The sequence below is a fragment of the Dipodomys ordii genome, unplaced genomic scaffold, assembly GCF_000151885.1.
Source record: "Dipodomys ordii isolate 6190 unplaced genomic scaffold, Dord_2.0 Scaffold7, whole genome shotgun sequence".
In the NCBI taxonomy this organism is placed as follows: domain Eukaryota; kingdom Metazoa; phylum Chordata; class Mammalia; order Rodentia; family Heteromyidae; genus Dipodomys; species Dipodomys ordii.
Window position 1 is genome coordinate 20,398,524 of NW_012267223.1, and position 20,867 is coordinate 20,419,390.

The 20,867-nt window shown below is 49.1% G+C and overlaps 1 protein-coding gene across 2 annotated transcripts in view; it reads right to left on the bottom strand.

Moving 5' to 3' along the window:
- Plxdc1 (plexin domain containing 1) overlaps positions 1-20,867 on the bottom strand; it is a 55,073-nt gene that overhangs the window by 12,930 nt on the left and 21,276 nt on the right. For both annotated transcript variants that reach the window (XM_013036019.1, XM_013036018.1), the window contains exons 3-8: positions 11,681-11,824; positions 11,346-11,415; positions 10,700-10,822; positions 9,923-10,041; positions 8,877-8,976; positions 1,140-1,235 (exon numbers count right to left, since the gene is read on the bottom strand). In XM_013036019.1, coding sequence (XP_012891473.1) covers positions 1,140-1,235; positions 8,877-8,976; positions 9,923-10,041; positions 10,700-10,822; positions 11,346-11,415; positions 11,681-11,824 — 652 coding nt within the window. The remainder of the gene's footprint in view (positions 1-1,139; positions 1,236-8,876; positions 8,977-9,922; positions 10,042-10,699; positions 10,823-11,345; positions 11,416-11,680; positions 11,825-20,867) is intronic.

Sequence of the window (20,867 nt, forward strand, 5' to 3'; positions counted from 1 at the left end):
TCCTTCCTTCCTTCCTCCATCACAAAGGGGCCATCCCTGAGCTGGTGCTGGGGATCCCACAGTAAGACCTGGTCCCTGCCCCCTGGGGCTTACAGTCATATGAGGAGACAGACATTAACCACTAATTGAACAAAAATAACCCTAGAATTCTGTGTCATGGGGTCTCAGAAGAAAAATCACAGAGCCTATAAGTGTGTGAAGTCAAAGAAGTCAGTCATGTTTCTAGTGGAAAGTGGCAGAAGTTGTTCATTTATGTCCAGGCCGTGCTAGCTGGGGGGTCCTTACTGCCCATTCCCAACATTAGGCCTCAGAGAAGGATTGCCACCAGAGTCCTGACTGGGCTCTGCACCTCCTCTAGGAAAGTCCAGGCAAACTGGGCATAGGGTGTCTCATTCCTTACTTCTAACTCTCCTCTGGGAAATGAGGTATCCATACGGCACAGGAGGGGCCATTACCTCTGCTCTTCCTGGCTGGAGTCTGACTTGGAGGGTTGTAGCATCCTGTGTTGCTTCAGGAACTCATTTGTGAATAAGGGAATATGCTACCACCTACCCGGAAGACTCACCTGTCATGAGCATGAAGTGAGAGGATAGGGAGATAGAGAAAGAACACATGGTAAGTGCTCCTTGTTATTGATTCATTTCTCTCAATAACCCTTGGAGGGATTCCTTTATCCTTTCATTCATTGAGCAAATATGGTACATGCCTATAATCCTAGCACTTGGGAGGCAGAGTCAGGAGGATTGAGAGTTTGGGGTCACCCTAGGCTACACAGTGAATTCTAGGCCATTCTGAGCTACAAAGTGAGTCCATGTCTCAAAAAAGCAAAAAGCAAACTGGCATCCAGTGGTAGGCAAGTCCATGAGACTCTTAATCTCCAATTAACCAGCAAAAAAGCTGGAAATGGCTGCCATTTCCATGCTCAATTCAACCTGTTATTCTGCCCTGGCCACAGATTTAGAAGGGAGGTGCCATGAGGCCACAGATGAGGTTACAGATGAGAGATGGAGGCTTGGAAAGATTAGGTGGTTGTACCTCTCAGGAGTCAGAGACAGGCCTGCGATTTGAACCCAGTGTCACTCCAAAGTGTGTTCCAGATTAGCAGAATGCCCTTCACTGGTGGGAACACTCCTACTCACTTGGCAATGGAGTGAACTCCACGGCCGATGTGCTGGTGATCTTGCTGGAGTCCAGCTCCACACGGTGATACTCAAAGATGGTCCTGCGCCGAGACTCTGAAACAGAAGCAAAACTTGTCATCAGGCACATGTTACAGCCAGAGGGCTTCAAGATCTGTACCCAGGGCCTACCAGGAGTTGGCAATTGGACACCGAGAAGAAAATAATCGTCAACCTGTGCTACAACAGCATTAAGGCTGCAAGGGAGATTGGAGGACAGGAGCTGACCCTAGGGAATAGTGCTCTTTGATGAGCAGGTTGAAATACTCAATACAGAGGCCTGACTACCCCTGGTATCAGGACAGCAAGCATTCTTTCCCTTTTCATACCTCTGAGCCATCGTAGCTGCTATTCCCTTGATCTACATGTTCTCCCACCTTTCCCTCCTTGACTGGTGCAGATAAGCTGACGATCTAGCTGAAGTCCTACTTCCTTAGATCATCCCCCCTCAGCCAGCTCCCTGCTGTCCCTTACTCAGGCCAGGTGCCCTCTGCCCATTGCATTCACCCCACTGGCTCTGCACCAAGCTCTGCTAGGAGTGGAGTGGTAAGTACCTGGCCTGAACCTGGCCCACGAGGAATGCTCTGTAGACATCTGCACACAGGCAGGCTCCCACCTGCACATTCCTGACATATTCTACCACTCTCTTCTTTATGGAGGCCTGAGCAAAGTTCAGGGCCAGAAGCCAACCTTAAGTCCTACCTCAATCCCTGCAGAAACTTCCCTCGGGACTTCAGAATTGAGAAACGCAAGAACTGAGTCAAGTTCTGCTCCTGATTTGTTGGTTAACCTTAGGCAAGGCTTTGGAGCCTCTGTGTCTTCTCTGTGAAGTGGAAAGACAGAAACAATCTGCCGCAATATTTTTTTGGAAGGAAAACACTGGAACTGTAGATGAAAGGGCTTGTCCTAAAATGGTACTCTCACGGGCTTTGATATTTCCCATTATCCCACCGCACCCACCCAAGAACCATGACTCAGGTTGGTTTCTTTTGGCGCTGAAAGGCAAGCAGCTGGCAGCTGACCTTTGCCAATGAGTTTCCTCATAAGAGGAAAGGGCCACTTAGTGTGTGGTCTACCCAACAACCCTTCCTCCTTCTGGAAACAGTGTTCCCATTGGGGAAACTGTGCCCAGTCCATTTCTACATGGAGATTGTTCTGGAGCTACCATTTTCACTGGTCCTGTCTCACAGTGATTGGTTTCGGGCTAGACCAATCAGAGACCTCCTTTGAGACTTTTCAACTAGGATCAAGAAGCATTTTTATTCTCTTGTAACAAAGTTGAGAAGATGCAAGCTCAGAGCCTATAGATGCCTATATTTCAGGCTTATGGAAAAAGCCAGAATAAAGCCATTTTGTAGTTTTGTAGAGATTAGCAGGAAGTTCTAGTGCTATTCCCTGTCTTCCCAGGTGGTTATCTTTTCCTTTAGTTCTTTGGGCTTCTTCAGCATTCGCCAGTGCTTGCTGTACCCTTTCTATTTAAACTAGTTTGGGTTAGATTTTTGACACAAGAAACATGGAGTAAGCCAGGCTCCTGTGGCTCAGCCACTCAGGAGGTTGAAATCTAAAGATCACAGTTCAAAGCCAGCCTGGATAAGAAAGCCCATGAGACAAATTTTTTTTTTTTTTTTTTGTCAGTCGTGGGGCTTGAACTCTGGGCCTGGGCGCTGTCCCTCAGCTCTTCAGCTCAAGGCTAGCTCTCTACCACTTGAGCCACAGTGCCACTTCCGGCTTGTTTTCTTTTTGCTTATGTGGTGCTGGGGAATCGAACCCAGGGCCTCAGGCATGCAAGGCAAGTGCTCTACCACTGAGCCACCTTCCCAGCCCCCATGAGACAAATTTTTATCTCCAATTAACTACCAAAAAAAAAAGCCAGAAGTAGGACCTGTGGCTCAAGTGGTAGAGCACTAGTCTTGGGCACAAAAGCTCAGGGATAGTACTCAGGCCCTGAATTTAAGCCCCAGGACCAGCACAAGAAAAGAGGGGGTGGGGAGAGAAAGAAATAAAGAAAGAGAGAAAGAAACCAATGAAAAGAAACAGGACTAGATGGGGAAATAAGTTTATCATCCAGCTGAAAGGTTTAGAGAGAAATGTCCTAAGGTGTCAGCAGGAATCAGTAGGGTATCCATGTAAGTGGTATGTGTGTGTGTGGGGGGGTGTGTGTGTGTAACTGTTGGGCTTCCCATCCCCCACACACTCCCTCCACTGCTTAGCAGAATATCTCCCTCCATCGTGCACTTCTCCTCAACCTTGGAATTGTTCCCTCCTACTTAACCCAAGGTGGAACCCCAGTTTGGTCTGGGCTAAGCATGCTATCTCTCTGCCATGACACACTGTTCTGCTTCAGGGTAGCAGTGGATAGACACCTCAGCCCCTCCCCCTAGGCATTCAGAGCCACAGAATATTATTCCACTGAGGAGGAAGCTACTCTGTCCTGGAACAGGTCTTCTGGGGCCTAAAATGCCAGTGCTGCCTACTCTGGTCACTAGAGGTAGCTGGTGGCTCATACCTATGATCCTAGCTACTTGGGAGGCTGAGATCTAAGGATTTTGGTTTGAATCCAGCCCCACTGGATAAAGCTGTGAGAATTTTATCACCAATTAACCAGCAAAAAGCTCAAAGTGGAAGGGTTATTTAAACGATAGGGTGTCAGCTATGGGGAAAAAGTTAAGCAAGAGCACAAGGCCCAGAGTTTGAGCTGCAGTACAAAAGAGAGGGGGGGAGGGGAGATGGGGGGAGAGGGAGAGAGGGTGAGGAAGGAAGACAGACAGGCAGGCAGGCAGCTGTGCCAATGGCTCATGCCTGTAACCCTAGTTTACTCAAGAGGCTGAGATCTGAGAATCACAGTTCAAAGCCAGCCTGAGGGGCTGGGAATGTAGTTTAGTGGTACAGTGTTTGCCTAGCATTCATGAAGCCCTCAGTTCAGTTCCTCAATATCACATAAAAAGAAAAGAATCAGGAAGTGGCTCTGTGGCTAAAATGGGAGAGCACTAGCCTTGAGTTGAAGAGCTCAGAGACAGTGGCCAGGCCCAGAATTCAAGCCCCATGACGGACCAAAAAAAAAAAAAGCCAGCCTGAGAAGAAAAGTCTGTAAGGTTCTTTTTTTTTTTTTTTTTTTTTTTTGTCGGTCGTGGGGCTTGAACTCTGGGCCTGGGCGCTGTCCCTCAGCTCTTCAGCTCAAGGCGAGTACTCTACCACTTGAGCTACAGCACCACTTCCGGTTTTCTGGTGGTTTATTGGAGATAGGAGTCTCACGGTCTCTCCTGCCCGGGCTGGCTTTGAACCTCGATCCTCAGATCTCAGCCTCCTGAGTAGCACCAGTGCCCGGCATCTGTAAGGTTCTTATCTCCAACTAACCAGCAAAAAGCCACAAGTGGAACTGTGGTTCAAGTGGTAGAATGCTAGTCTTAAGCCAAAAAAAGCTCAGGAATAGCACCAGATCCAGAGTTCAAGACCCTAGAATTGATACAAATAAAATGAGAGGAGAAAGGGAGAGGAGAGGAGAGAGGGAGAGGAGAGGAGAGAGGGGAGAAGGGAAGAGGGGTGAGGAGAAGAGAGGAGAGGAAGAAAGTCCAAGTATCTATTTCTTGCCTTCCACGGGACCTGATGTCATGGGATCTAAAGTCTAATATCAACTTTTCTTCCTTCTTCTGTTTCCACCTTCAAGGTGCATGCTTCCCACTCTTGGGCAGTCAGCTGGTCCTCTTCTGAGAGCCACAATCCCTGTGCAGTGTCCAGGGTCACCTGTCTCACTGCTAAGTCAATATCTAGTTTCCTGTCCGATCTCCCACTTCTCCCCTTACCCCCATACCAGACTTGGAGTACCCCAGGGACAGAATTCACAGACATAGTTCACCTGGTATTTGTCTCTGCCCTCCCCACCACACCCCCCAGCTCCTGGCACCAGGCGTTGAACAGGGTTTCAAGAAGTGGCTGTGAATAAAAGAATGGGTTACAGACTCCTAAAAACCTCAGTAACATATTCTAACATCAGCCACAGCCCAGAGGAAAGCACACCCTTCTTCCTCTCTCACTGCAGATGGAGGCCTTTCCCAAAAGGGTGGTCCTCAGGTAGGGCACCGAAAGCCAGCCAGACCTCTTTCTATAGCTGGTTTTCTAGATCTCTCCACCTGCAAGGATGCAGAGCTGAGCTCACCCTCTGTCAAAGGGAAGGTTGAATGCTAAGGGACAAGGGACTCAAGTGCATAATGAAACATCTATTTGTCAGGGAAACTGAGTGGAAAGAGAGAGACACTGGCAGCCAGGGAAGAGAGGACTCCTAGGAGCCTCCTGCAAGGATCTAGGGTGGGGGCAGAGCTGGAACTATGCCCCAGGCATGGATATATGCCAAGGATGGCCAGATGGACTCAGAAAATAAGCTAAACTCTAAACACAGGGCGGGGCAGATGAATGGTGGCCGGAAGGGGATGAGGCTGAGTATGTGCAAATCTGTCTCTAATTGAAAATACTGGCTCATGTCAACTGCCAACTTGTACTTGTTTGAGTATATGGCTTTGTCATATTTTTTTTAATTGTTCCTAAACAGAATCCTCAATGCCCCTGCTTCAGTTCTTTGCCTTTGGGATATTTCAACAACATGTGAGGCTCGCCCAGGGACAAAGGCTTCCATGTGCATGGCCAGGAGATCTTTTCCAGATGTGGGACAGGAGTTGTCCCCAAGCTACGTCTCTGGCAGTTTGAGATGCTGTTTTATCTCTATGCCCAGCCATCCAATATTCACAAACACCAAGGCCCAGAGAAGGAAAACCTGCCGGCAGAAGGGAAAGGTCCAGTGTGTTAGGGCCATCTGAGGCCATTCTGGGGCCAGCCAAAGAGCAGCTTACAATCTGGAGCCCTTGATAATCAAATCCTCATTAGCCGGTTCTACTAATTCAGACTCTTGTCAGTTTTGATGTTGGCTATGCTCACGTTCCTTTTATATTGTGGGTGAATTGAAGAGTTTCTTAGGCTGGTGAGTAGAGGAAATTAGACTGATTTCTGGCGGGCTCTCCAGCCACATTAAGAGCAGCTAGGCCACCCATGTGTTAAGCAGACGATGCTAAGTGTGCGTGGCTTTTCTCTGCATCAAAGATGCTCTGCACACGGCTCAAACCAGCAATGCTTAAGAAAACCTGGTTGTTTTCAACTCCTCTTCCCTCAACCCCATGAAGGGTGGGAGGAGGTGGTGGGAGGAGCCTGGGAGAAGACAGAGCCTTCTCCCCCTCCCCCACAAAGGATTCACTGGCTGGGAGAGTGTCTTCACCAATTGTAAGCAACCAAATTCTACTCTTCATATCTTCCCAGGCAGGGAGGAGTCAAACTTGGAATCAAGGATACAGAGGTTACCTTGTTCTGGGTTTGGTTTATCTCCATGGAGATAAGAGGGTCTGCATACCGGAGGCTTCTCTCTGAGCTTCTCATTTAAGTCATGGTTATTTGGGGTTGACTGGTATTTGCAGTTCAGCTTAATCCAAACAAATTCGCTGTTTGCTGGGTAGGATATCTGACTAGAGGCCTCTGACTCCTCCTATAAGCAGGAGTCATGGCCCATTTTCTCCTATCTTATTTTCCCTATCCTAGAGATTAAACCCAAGGTCTTGCATTCACTATGTAACCCATTTTAAAATCTAGTAAAGGTGGGAGAGTCTATCCCACAAAAACGCATGAATGCCTATGTTCCTATTTATTCCATTTACAATTTCAAAGTTCCCAGATCTCTTCAATTCCTTGCCTAGTCCTCCAAGCTGAAACTTCGGACACAAAGGCATACAGTTTCCAAAATATTCCCTTGCTGGGTGTTGTCAGCTCACACCTGTAATCCTAGCAGGACAGGAAAGTCCATGAGACTCTTGTCACAATAAACTACTCAAAAAGCCAGAAGTGGAGCTGTGGCTCAAGTGGTAGAACACTAGCCTTGAGCACAAAAACTCAGGGACAGCACTCAGGTACACACACACACACACACACACACACACACACACACACACACACACACACACACAATGATAATGATAATAATAATAATCCCTCCCAAACTCAAGTGGTTCCAGGCTCTTGTTCTTACAGTGAGTCAAAGTCAAAAGGCAGCAGAGAACGGGTCTCTGCTGATCCTTTGGATAGCAACCTGAACTCTTTGATTGGATCCAGATCATTCCGAACTCGAGAGTCCCCAGGGGATTGCCACCCTACTGGGGCAGAAGCAGCTCAGGGCAGCAGAATGCTAGGGGGAGAGAAGAGGAAACAGTTTTGCACTGGCTGATACAGAGTTCTGAGCCTGACCAATCAATGCATGGTCTCAGTGGTTTAAAAAAAATAAAATAAAAAGGAATGGGAGAGGAGGGTTTCCACCAGGGAACTATGTCACCAGGATGTGGCCAGCCCTTGGCAGGTTGGGAGAACAGAAGGATACATACACCAGGACTTAGAGAGGCTGCTGATAGAAGGGGTCTTTTGTTTGTTTGTTAGCTTCGTTGTACAGTGCAGGACTTGAAGTCAGGGTCTCTCACTTAGCTTTTTTGCTCTTGGCTGGCATCCAAATAGTCACAGATTTTTCTGCCTAGGCTGGCTTTCAACTGCAATCCTCAGATCTCATCCTCCGGAATAGCTAGAATTATAAGTGTGAGCCACTACCACTGGGCACAAAGGCAGGATTTAGATGCTATGCCCAGGTGTGAAGGGCCTTGAATGCCACATAAAGATTTTGTCTGGATCCTAAAAAGCACTGAGGAGCCAGAGAGGAACACATCTGATTTCACAGTGGTCGGAAGAAATGGAGGTTAAGAGGACTAGAGGCAGGAAGCCACAAGGCAGTGTCTGCCATTAGGTGTAGGCTTTTTCCAGCAGGTAGACTCAACAGCATCTCTGATCTCAAGGATAGAGGGCTGTCCTGGGGGCTGGACTGTCTGCCCCATTGTGTCTCAACTGGTCTGATACATAGTGACTTAGAATTTGGATTCTAGATAAATATCACATTTTCCTCAGCCCTAGATTTCACAGCAGGCACAAGTAGGAGGGAGACAAGCAGACAAAGGCTTTTTCCCAGTCCTGAATGATGTTCCTCAGCTGTCCATCACCTGATGGAATTGTCACGCATGCAGCTCTGCAGAGGAGGACAGGGCCAAGTCTCTGAGCTGAGGTTGGAAGTGGCAGGTGGCTTACTGGCAACCTTCCCAGAGGTGTGACTCAAACCCTGGTGGGCATGAGGTGGGGGTCCTAAAGCAAGAGGGAAAGATTTGGGGTTCCTAAATTATCAGTGCAGGAGCAAGAGCTTGAAGGAAGAGGTACTTTCACTTTACAGTGGCTGCTGAGACTCATTTACTGCAGGCAGAGTTCATGGCCTGGCTGAGGCTAGACTGTGAGTCTCCTGAGAGCGTAGTGGTCCTTTCATCCCCTTGCTTGAGAGCCACTGTTTGCATTTTGGAAGGCTTATATTCCCTCACCTGACATCTTTGGGAAGTTTTCTAAGTGGGTCAAGGGTTGAGTACAAGGACTCTGGCTACCCCTCCCCTAAAAGCCAGTCTAGTGCCTCCTACTGGACACAGTGGGAAAAATGGTGCTTCAATGATCAAAAGGAAACTGGGTATTCCTAGCCCTCTTCCTCCCTCAGTCCCACTCCCTAGCCAACTCCCATTCTCACCCTCCTGGGCTCTGACTGAGCTGGGTCTTCCCCAAACGGTGTTTGCTGGACCTCTGAACACTCACCTGGCACATCTGGAGATGGGTTGAGAATCATGAAGGCATCTGACAGGCCTGCTTTCACGGGGTGCTGGGAAGAACTGATTTCCAGGACAGCCATAGGGATCTACAACAGGAGAAGAGGCTCTATTCACCCCCCCCCAGCATTTTCTGGGGCCAGTTTAGCCTCCTCTTGGAGCACTAGTCCTATGTGCCTATTTAGCTACTGAGGACTAAATTCTTACCCAGTCCCAAACCTTCCCCACACCACCTTCCGCATATTTTCAATTCAGTGGACTGTACCTCCATGCAGGCTTGAAACCCAGAGTCATTCTTGGCCTCTTCTTTTCTTTTCTCTCTTCTTTCTCATTGAATACATCTCTAAATCCTTTTATTAGCCCAATGGCTCTCAAGTCTATCTCATTCTCTATGTCTTTGTCTCTAAGCTGCCTCATCTTTCCTCTGAATAATCTTCTAGTCCTAAACAATCTGTTCTCTGCTCTGAAGCCAGAGTGGCCTTTTTCATTTTCATTTATTTGCATTTATTTTATGCTAAATTTATTCCTGTGCCATAAGTTTAGTTTCTTCTGGAATACGTTTTTCTTCTGCACAACTTCTTCTTCTGGTTTAGGAACAATTTGCTCCTTTTCAGGAAGGATCATCTCAGTGTGACAGGGCGGGCTCATGGATCGGTTAATACTACCATGGGCTCTGTAAGTTCAGTGGTGTGTCTTGGGTGCTTTGTTCACCTGGGTATGTTCACTGACCAGGGAATCTATATGCATTACTCTCTGCATTCTTAAACTGGTACAGCAGAAATTCAGCACTCTTTTTGTGTCCAACCCCTGTGTCCTTTTCCTCAGAGAAACCTCCTCTGGCCTCTGCTAGCACCAAGTTCCTCTACTTAGGAGCACTTGTCTCTGTCCATCCCTGCAATTATTGTCTTATAGACTTATGACTCCAAGGACAGGGCCTACAGGCTGTACCCATACATTGCAGATTCTCTACAAGTATTTGCTGAATCAAGGAAAAACTCTAAGACCCAATGATCTCTGCAGCCAGAGCCCCCTCACCTCTTTGTAGCCAAAGACAATGCGGCCCCCACGGTGCAGGGCCACCTGGAACGTGAAGCTGCCCCTGTCCTCCCGGCCTTGTAGGTAGACGTGGTCCCACTGAACAACAAAGACTGTCCCTGAGGAGAAGAGCAGAGACCAGGATGGGCGGGGAGGTAGAGCAGGGAGTGGGATCCTGCAAAAATGGAAGCCAGAGAGGACTGGCTATGGATCAGGTCTATTCGAGATGATGGAAGTCATTTGCAAATTTGAGATGGCAGTTGCTGTACAGCCTGAAGACACTGCCTGGAACCAAAGGGTCCTACTTCTGCTTCTGCATGCAGATCCATACTCTCTTATTTCTCTCTGTGTCTCTCTCTGTCTCTGTCTCTGTCTCTCTTTCTCTCACCCATCTGGGTGCTGTCTCTGGGCCTCTTTGTGCTCAAGGCTAGCAGTCTCCTGAGTGGCTAGGATTACAGGTATGAGCCACTGGTGCCCAGCTCTTATCTTGTATTCTGCCCTTCCTCTTGTCTCTCCTGACCCCCTAGAGATAAAAAGGACAAACGGGGAATTGTATGGTGACAGTTTCCATTTCATATCTCATTAGACTCTGCTAGGCAGGACATGCCATCCCCATCTTACTCATGAGATTAAAACCCAGAAAGTTGTGAGGGGCACTGCTGGGCTGTGTGGCTATGCTCAAGTCCTTTGCCTTCCCTGGGCCTTGGGTACCGGTTAAGGGATCAGACCAGGGATGCTCTATGCTGGGTTAACGTGCACACTGAAGCATGGTCTCACCATTGTCAAAGTATGTGACTGTGGAGTTGTCAGAGTATCCAGGGTTGAAGTTGGCCATCAAAGGGGCCACATACTGAGTAGCTGTGAGCATTCGGTGGATCACATCACCCATGAAGATGAAGCCTAGGGTGAGAAGTTCAGAGCAGTAACTACACATGGCCTCTAGGGGAAGCCTCTAGGCTTTTCCTCAAGGGTCCCCTTTTCCCTCATCCCTACCTGCTGGGCTCTGAGCCTGATGTATATGAACTTAGAGGGCCCCAGACTTAAGAAGGTCTCCCAATGCCTCTAGGAAGGCACAGACCATGGTGGGGTGGGGGGAGAGGCAAGAAGAAGAGGTGACTCCCACCTCCCCCAACCGTGGGAAAGTGGGACATGGGACTCAAACTCCTGATATGGATGGAAACTCAAGTTCTCAGTGCTGCCCCTCTGTCTCCTCCTCTTTTAGAGAAATGCAAGACCTATGGGATGTCCACACTAGCCATGCTGTTCCAGGGAGACACATATGGGTCAGCTGATGTGATGGGAGTGATTAAGAGCCGAGTGTGGATCAAGCGTGGATCCCTTCCCAGTCCACTTCTCTCCCCTAGAACATCCCCTAAAGTACAGGCTGAGATCTGTAACCTGCCCCCTGCTGATTCCACCTCACCTCCTGTTGCTATGGTGATCTGCCGCAGAGGATGTCCATAGAAAGGGAAATCAAAGGAGAGGACCACTCTCTGTAGGGGGCAGGAAGGAGTTAACATAAGCTGAGCTGATGGACCAAGAGCTGTTTGCCCACATTGCTCCATGCTTGTCTGAACAGAGCAGGGCAGACATGTCTAGAGCAGGCCCCAAGGCCTCTGGAACAATGAATGAGTGTCCCCACTGTAGCCAAGAACCCCCCAGCTCCCAGACCTCAGGCCACACCAGGCCTGTTCCCAGGCAGGATGGGCTAGTCCAGCCTCTAGCTTGGATTACCCTGCCAGGGATAGGAATGCTCACCGAAGCCTGCCGGTGGGTGTTGGAGAGGATCCTGTGCACCTTCACTTGGCTCTGGTTTGCTGTGGTCACATCCACCCACAGCTCCCGGCTGCGGGGCTCATTGGGGCCATAGACACGGGACACGTAGTAGCTGTGGTTGTCTTCCTGTGGACACAGAGGCAGCCCAAAGAGGCATGAGACAACAGTCAAGGCCAGGAGCCCTGCTCTGCTGCTCCCCACCCAAATTGCTGCATATAAATACCCTTCTCTTTTCTAGGGTGCTGGACCTGGGGCTCAGAGAGCTGGTTTGTCCCCAGCCACATCCACGCCCCTTACACCAGTGCTCAATCCTGCCACACCTAAACAAGCTGGGAGGCTTACCTTGCAGCCCCTGAATGTGTCCAAGCATGACCAAGACCAGGTGCAGCTTGGAGCATGGGGGAGAAATAGAATAGCCTCATGCAGAACCTTTATCTTCTTTTTGTGTCAGTCATGGGGTTTGAACTCAGAGCCTGGGCACTGTCCCTGAGCTCTTTTGCTCAAGGCTAGCACTCTACCACTTTGAGCCATAGCTCAAAGTTTTTGATTTTTGGTGATTAATGGGAGGTAAGAGTCTCATTGGGACTTTTCTGCCCTAGCTGGCTTTAAACCGCAATCCTTGGATCTCAGCCTCCCAAGTAGCTACGATTGTAGGCTGATCTGGTGGCATGAACCAGGGGTGCCCAGCTTAGAACCTTTGTATTCTGGGAGCTCCCAGACAGCTTGTCTGACCTTTAGCAGCCTTTTTTTCTTTTCTTTCTTTCTTTCTTTTTTTTTTCTTTGGTTGGTCATGGGGCTTGAACTCTAAGCCTGGGCGCTGTCCCTGAGCTTTTGTGCTCAAGCCTAGCACTCTACCACTCTGAACCACAGCACCACTTCCAGTTTTCTGGTGGTTAATTGGAGATAAGAGTCTCATGATCTTTTCTTCCTGGACTGGCTTGGAACCATAATCCTCAGATCTCAGCCTCCTGAGTAGCTAGGATTACAGGCATGAGCCACCGGCACCTGGCTTGGGGGCCTTTTATTTAAGGGGAAAATACTTGGATCTTAGCATCCACCAGACTAAAAGAGGAGGTGCTCCTTAATGCCTGAGAGTTGCTAGTCTGATGGAGGAGGCAGGCCATATGTGGATTGAACATCCTACAGAGACCCTCAAGTGCAGAGCCTGTGTGGTAGCCACCATGGGACTGTGAAAGGGGCGAGTCCTAACAATGCATAATTTTCTTCCTTATGGGCTTGATGGGGTCATAGTGGGCTGGGCTTGTTCTGCAGTGTCTCCCACAGAGGAGAATCTGGAGCCAAGGTTTCAAGGAGACTGGATAAATGGTTGGCAGAAAGAATAGAAGAAAGAGGGAGAGGCTTTCTGGAGGCTTTGGAGGTAGGCAGCGGGGAGCAGGGCCACAGGCTGGTTTGGCAGCCATGGCTGCAGAGATGCCCTGGGCATCATGGGTCATTAATCAGTCTTCCCAGCGGTAGTAGCTGCAGACACAGCAAACCATGTTCTCCCTGCCAAGATGCCAGCTGTCCAGCCAGCCCTTGCCCTGGACCCAGCAGGAGCAGGGACAGGAGCTTCTGTTTTCCTCTGCCAGAAGGCAGACTCTGTATTTCTGACAAGTGACACTCTCTGGGGACCTGAGGTCAGGGAGGGCTGGGAGGAAGGTGAGGGAAGAAACATGGGAGCTGAGTACCAGTGGCTCACACATGTAATCTCAGCTACTCGGGAGGTATTGAGATCTGAGGATGGAGGTTCAAAGCCAGTCCCTAGCTCAAAGCCAATCCCACAAAACCCTTACCTCCAGTTAACCAGCAAAAAGCTGGAACTGGAGACATGTCTCAAGTGGTAAAGCACCAGCAGAGTACAAGGCCCTGAGTTTAAGTTCTGGTACCAGAGCATGTACATACACGCACATGCACACGCTTACTCTCTCACACAGAGGAGGGTGCATTGCTCTCTGGCTGGTACTGAAGCAGCTGATCTGATGCTAGCTCCTACAGTCTCTGCCTTCCCCTGCACTCCATAGGAGAGAAATGCCAGCCTTTCCCTTCTTGGGCTCTGCCTCTCCTATTCTCCATCCTTTATGGGGAGTCTTCCTTAAGTAAAAACTAACAAGCAAAACAACCATCTAGCCCTGTGCACACTGACCTGGCAGACAGGTGGACAAACTGGCCTCCTGGGATTTGCAAGTAAGCAGCTTTTATTCCATCTCTGAGCAGGAGAAGATACATGCATAATAGGCAGTCTGAACACCCCAACTTGGAAGCCCATATAGATTCTGTAGAACCACCTGCTATGGCTGTGGCTAATCCTTGCCTCCTGGAACCCTCCATTTCAAACATGGTGGTCCGGATCTCCCCAGCACCTCCTCCTCTCTTTCTGTTCTCGGTGCTTCTTTCAGTTCCAGAAATCACTAAGCCTGCCTTAGGGCCTTTGTGCATCCTGTCCTTAAAATCTCTTCCCTCACCCCCTTACCAATCAGGCCTCAGGGTGAGGCTCACTACAAGGCGGGGGGGGGTCTCCCCAACCTCTCCCCCACTCTCCTCTAATCATATCCTGAGCTTCCCCTGCAATGTCTTGCACTCAGGATGACTTATTTGCTTTTATACCTGTTGCCTCCACAGCTGTCTGTCCATCCATCTATCCTATAAGACTACAAGTTCTCCAAGGGCAGGAATGGCCTTCCCCTAGGGAGCTGGCAGAGGGGTGGGGGTAAGAGTGGGGGAGGTGGGGATGGGATAACTAGAAAGATGATGTTTCCCCTGTTGACCTGCTCTTCCTTTGGATGTTTTACTGCTACCTCCATACATCGTGGCTGCAGGATCTGGATCACTTTAGGAAACAGCAGGCCACAAAGAGGGGAACAGATGCTCTCAGGGGCTTGGAGAACCCGCTGCACTCCTCCCCACAGGGCATCTGAGCAGAGCAACGCTGAAGACAGCTGGGGGAGGGCCGGCTGCACGCAGCTGCTTCTCAGCACTCTGTGGCATGTGACAGAAGCCACGCTCTGCAGCTATGATGCCTAAACAGACGCCAATGCATCTCTCCCTGCCTTACCTAAGCAGCCCGGGCCAAAGGTGAGTCCTGTGCACCACAGGAAGACAAATGGTCTGGGGTCTGTGCCTCTGCCAGCGTGGCCATGCTGAGGATCCCATGGTGTGCCCTGGGCCCAGCTCTGAGGTCGGAGGAGGGGGTTCATTCTTGGAGTCCTCAAGGAGCCCTGCACTGGCACCTCCTATCTGATACAAGTTGGTGTCCCTTTGAACTCAAGGAGACTCAGAATTGAAGGAGCTGCCCCCTCTAACTGTCTCAGTCCATTCTGGTGTCAACACTACAATACTGCAAGCTGTGTAGGTTTAACAGGAAGTTTTTTTGGGCCCATGGTTTAGCCTAAGTTTGATGGGCCAAATTTCACAGGGGCTTCTGGCTGGCAGAGTCCTCAGGGAACACAGAGTGTGATAAAGATCAATACAAGGAGCTGGGTGCTGGTGGCTCATGCCTGTAATCCTAGCTACTGAGGAGGCTGAGATCTGAGGATCACAGTTCAAAGCCAGCCCGGGCAGAAAAGACCTCGAGACTTTTATCTCCAATAAACTACTAGAAAACTGGAAGTGGTGCTGTGGCTCAAGTGGTAGAGCACTCGCCTTGAGCTGAAGAGTCCAGGGACAGCACCCAAGCCCAGAGTTCAAGCCCCACGACCAACCAAAAAAAAAAATCAATACAAGGAACACTCTCATACACTCATGACACCGTGTCCATATTCCCTGGTCACATCCTGCTCTCTTAAGGTCACCAGGATTGAATCCTAAGGGCTCCAACCCATGACATTAGCTTGTCACAGTCTTCTCCCAGCCCCATCTTTTTTTGGGGAGGGTAGTTGGGGAGGGGGGGCAGTCCTGAGACTTGAACTCTGGGTCTGCGTGCTATCTGTGAGCTCATTTTGCTCAAAGCATGCACTTTACCCCTTGAACTACAGCGTCACTTCCAGTTAATCACTTCTCTGTGATTAACTGGAGATGAGTCTCACAGACTTTCTTGCCTGGGCTGGCTTTGAGCCCAGATCCTCAGATCTCAGTCTTCTGAGTAGCTAGGATTATAGGCGTGATGGGGCTGGGAAGGTGGCTCAGTGGTAGAGTGCTTGCCTTGCATGCATGAGGCCCTGGGTTCGATTTCTTAGCACCACATAAACAGAAAAAAGCTGAAGTGGTGCTGTGGCTCAAGTAGTAGAGCGCTACCTTGAGCTGAAGAGCTGAGGGGCAGTGCCCAGACCCAGAGTTCAGGCCCCACAACCGACAAAAAAAAAAAAAAGAAGAAGAAAGAAAAAAAGGATTATAGGCTGCTGGCACCTGGCCCAGCCCTACACCTCCATAGTGGGATTAGCTCTCCACCCTCCCCACACTTCACAGTGGTGATTCAAACCACATCTAAACCATAGCCAATCTCTGAAATCCGTACTACTGTATCTCTTAAGACTGTGCAGGGCCACGCATGATAATTCACACCTGTAACCTGAGCTACTTTGGAGGCAGGAAGATTTTGTGATTGAGACCATTCTGGGCAATTTACTGAGAACCTATTTTTAAAGAAAAATTAAAAAAGGATGGGAAGCCAAATATCAGTGGCTCATGCCTGTAATCCTAGCTACTCAGAAGCCTGAGGTTTGAGAATCTCCACTTAACCAGCAAAAGGCTGAAAGAAGAGGTTTAGCTCAAATGGTAGAGTGCCAGCCTTGTGTGCAAAAGCTAAGCAAAAGCTCAAGGCTGACTTCAAGGCTCCCATACTAGCATACTTGCCTAGCTTACACGAGGCCCTGAGTTCCATTCTCTGTATCACACAATAATAATAATAATAATAATAATAATAACAATAATAATAATAAAAGAAGAAGAAGAGGAGGAGGAGGAGGAGACTATAACTGGTGGTGAATCTGTCCTGGAAATTCACACAATCTACTAACCCACCACAGAAAAAAATGACACTGGTGACTGAGGTTTCAGACAGTCAGCAGGATCCAGACAACTTTCAGCAAATCCACTCAGTACTCCACATTCATTTTTCAGAGGCCACAAGATGTGGCTTGCAAACATTTTTGTCCATGAAATCCTTTCTGCCAACAAATCTTCCTTGGTAGCTCAGCATATAAATCATATCAAAGTAAAGTCATGCTCACGGAACAACTGAGAAGGGTCTAGAGCCCAGCCCGCTGTGCTACTTTGTTCTCCATTACCCTCCACCCCATAGAAGCCCGTAAAGAATCTCTGGGAACCTCTACAGGTTCCATGGAACACCATTTAAAAACCACGACTCCCAGATCAGGTGCATGGGCTATGGTGTCAGCCAGACCCAAGTTTAAGCCCTGGCTCCCTTTCACGGTAGTTACTATCAAGCATCCCTCTCCTTGTTGGTCATCAGTCCCCGCCAACCGTTAACCTTTCTTATTGCATGCTTGAACAGATTAGACAAAACAGATCAGCAGAAAGCTCATGGCCCAGTGCCTGGCCCACAGTAGGAGCTATTACAATAATTTTGTTGGACCTTCCCAGAAAACTTCTTGATTATGGAGGTCTGCTTCCTCCAAACAACCCCAGCTCCATCCTAAACATCTGTGTAAAAGTGTCTCTTCTGCCTCAATTATTCATGCCCTGAGACTCCGCAGGCCCTTGGTTTCTGACAGCAGGGCTGCATTTACCTTGGCTGAGCTCAGGCTGTTTCTGGAAAGGAACTCCAGCTAAGCTGTCACAATCAGCCTGTCACCTGCCAGCCAACTGGCAGGTGGAGATGCTGGCAGGAAACCAAGAGAGCCTTGCAGGCCCTGGCAGAGAGTAGGGCTGGCCAGGCTGGTAGGGATAGCACTGCAGATAGCTGGGTCCAAGCCAGGAAGTGAGAAGGGGGCAGGGGCACCCCAGTCCCTGCTGCCCCCATTCCTTAGAGGCCTTACAAACCCAACGGGAACATGTCGGAGGTGTGGAATCCCTACTCTTCCAACTGTGTTCCATGGATGGCAGCATCAGCACCACTGAGGGGCTCGAGGGGCTCCCCAAGATCCCCACAGGTGCTTTGACTGAGAAAGTTTGAGAACCATGAACCTCAAAGAGCTCAGATTCACCAGGCACCCGTGGCTCATGCCTGTAATCCTAGCAACTCAGGATCTGAGAATCTGAGAATAGTAGTTCAAAGCCAGCCTGGGCAGGAAAGTCTGTGAGACTCTTCAATAAATCACCAGAAAACTGGAAGTGGCACTGTGTTTCAAGTGGTAGAGCACTCGCTTTGAGCTGAAGAGCTCAGGGACAGCACCCAAGCCCAGAGTTCAAGCCCTATGACTGACCCAAAAAAGAAAAAGAAAAGAAAAAAAAAAAAAGCTCAGCTTCTAAGGGCAGACAGATCTGTGTTCTTGTCTGAGCTCTACCACTCGGTAGCTATATGACCTTGGGTAGATGGCTTCCCCTCTCTGTTCTGATAAAGAAGTAGACTATTAGAACACCTGTCTCACAGGGCAGCTTCTATAAAGCCCTAGATAGAACAAGGTTAGCCCTCTAATCACACCACCCATCCACCCACACTCTTTCCTCTCAGCTCAAGCATCTGCATGTGATGGCTGGCCTTTTTGAAAAGTCCTGTGGAAATTTGGTTCCCCTCATAACAGTGTTGGGAGGGTGGTGGAACTTTTACTAGGTGATCAGGTCATTAGGGGAGACAATGAAGCTACTGCATGCCTGGATTCCTTACCACAGAGCAGGTTGTTCGAAAGCAAGGCCACTCCTCACGCTTTCTCTCTTCTGCACACAGCTGCCTGTGCTTTTTTTCCTACCATGTTATAATGCAGCACATGACCCTCAGCAGATGCTGGATCATGGCCTTCCAGCTCACAGAACTGTGAGCTAAGTGAACCTCCATTCTACTCATTGCTCAGCTTCAAGTATTCTATCACAGCAACAGAAAACAGATGATAACATCTCACACTATCTCCCAGGTGCTCTCTTCCAAACCTCAGGCTGAGATACACAACACCTGTCACAAATTGTAGAAAGGCAAGCATGGTACATTTGTGTGTGTGTGTGTGTGTGTGTGTGTGTGTGTGCGCGCGTGTGTGCATGTGTGCTCGTGTGCGTGCATGCACGTGCGTGTGTGTACCCCAGTACTAGGGCTTGAACTCAGGGCCTCCTGTGCTTGCTTGTTTTTTCCACTCAAGACTGGTACTATTTTGTCATACCTACACTTCTGGCTTTGGCTGATTAATTGGAGATTAGAGTCTCATGGGGACTTTTCTGCCCAGGCTAGCTTCAAACCATAATCCTCAGATCTCATCCTCCTGAATAACTAGGCACAACTTTCTTAACAATTTCTCTTTTACTGATCATATAGTTTGCTTTTTGTTGTTGTTGTTGATGGTTGTGGTGCTTGAAATCTGGGCCTGGGTGTTGTCCCTGAGCTCTTCAGTTCAAGGTGGGTACTCTACCACTTGAGCCACAGTGCCACTTCCAGTTTTCAGGTAGTTAATTGGAGCAAGAGTCTCACAGACTTCCTTTGTCCAAGCTGGCTTTGAACCATGATCCTCAGATCTCAGCCTCCTGAGTAGCAAGGATTACAGGTGTGAGCCACTGGCACCCAGCTTGTTATTTTTAACACAGAGTCTTGCTTTGTAGTCTTTTTTTTTGGGGGGGGGTCTGGTCGCGGGGCCTGAACTCTAGGCCTGGGTGCTGTCCCTCAGCTCTTCAGCTCAAGGCTAGCACTCTACCACTTGAGCCATAGCGCCACTTCCGGCTTTTTTCTTTTTTGCTTATGTTGTGCTGAGGAATCGAACCCGGGGCCTCAGGAATGCAAGGCAAGCGCTCTACCACTGAGCCACCTTCCTAGCCCCATTGCTTTGTAGTCTTGAACTCAAGATCTTCCTGCCTCAGCCTCCCAAATGCCAGGATGATGGCTCAGTTTTCATTCTCTTATAAATACTACTGTGATGAACACAGGGCTGGGAAGGTGGCTCAGTGGTAGAGCGCTTGCCTTGCATGCATGAGGCCCTGAGTTCGATTCCTCAGTACCACATAAGCAGGGGGAAAAAAAGCCGGAAGTGGCAATGTGGCTCACAAGTGGTAGAGTGCTCGCCTTGAGCTGAAGAGCTGAGGGACAGCACCCAGGCCAGAGTTCAGGCCCCACGACTGGACCCCCCCCCCCAAAAAAAAAAAAAAACAACCAACTGTGATGAACACATTGATGCATTTTCTGTATCCTGAATGATTTCTCCTACTTGAAAGCCTTTGGTAGAAGCTGTACTTCTGAAAGTTGAGTAAGATGATTAATTACATGGGACTCAGCCCTGATCCTGCAGGTCTGACAAGCTTTCAGGGGCTGCCAGCTGCCACTGCTGCTGGCCTAACTATACTAAGAGCACAGGGAGGGCAGAGCCAGCTGCTGCCGGGCTAAGGCACTTGCTTTTGTTACTGAGATCCTACCTCTGTACTTTCAGGTGAGGCCTCAGAGGGACCTTTGTGGCTAATTTTCTTAAGCAATGAGCTTATGAAAACTCGGAAGCATTATTTACCCCCAAGTTTCTGATGTAGAGACTGGTTTAAAGCAATGACTTGGCAGCATTTGAGCCTATTTAGGCTGCTATTAAAAAAAAAAAAGTACCTTAGGCTGAGTGATTTATCAATAAGAGAAATGTGCTGCCCTCGGTTCTGGAGGCTGGAAGAGCAGGTTCAGTGTGGGGTGAGGACTTTACAGATGGTACTTGGTTAATGGGCTCTCTCAATGCTCTGTGTGTGTGTGTGTGTGTGTGTGTGTGTGTGTGCCAGATGGTACTGGAGTTTGAACTCAGGGCCTGGACACTCCCCGTTAGCTTTTTCACTCAAGGATGGTATTCTACCAATTGAGCCACATGTCCAGTTTTTACTTTTGCTGGCTAATTGGAGATAAGAACCTCATGGAGTCGGGCATTAGTGGCTCACACCTGTAATCCTAGCTACTCAGGAGCCTGAGATCTGAGGATTGGGGTTTAAGGCCAATCCAGGCAGAAAAGACTCATCTCTAGCCACTCAAAAATCAGAAGTGGGGCTGGGAAGGTGGTAAAGTGCTTGCCTCTCACGCATGAGGCCCTGGGTTCGATTCCTCAGCACCACATAAGCAGAAAAAGCCGGAAGTGGTGCTGTGGCTCAAGTGGTAGAGTGCTAGCCTTGAGCT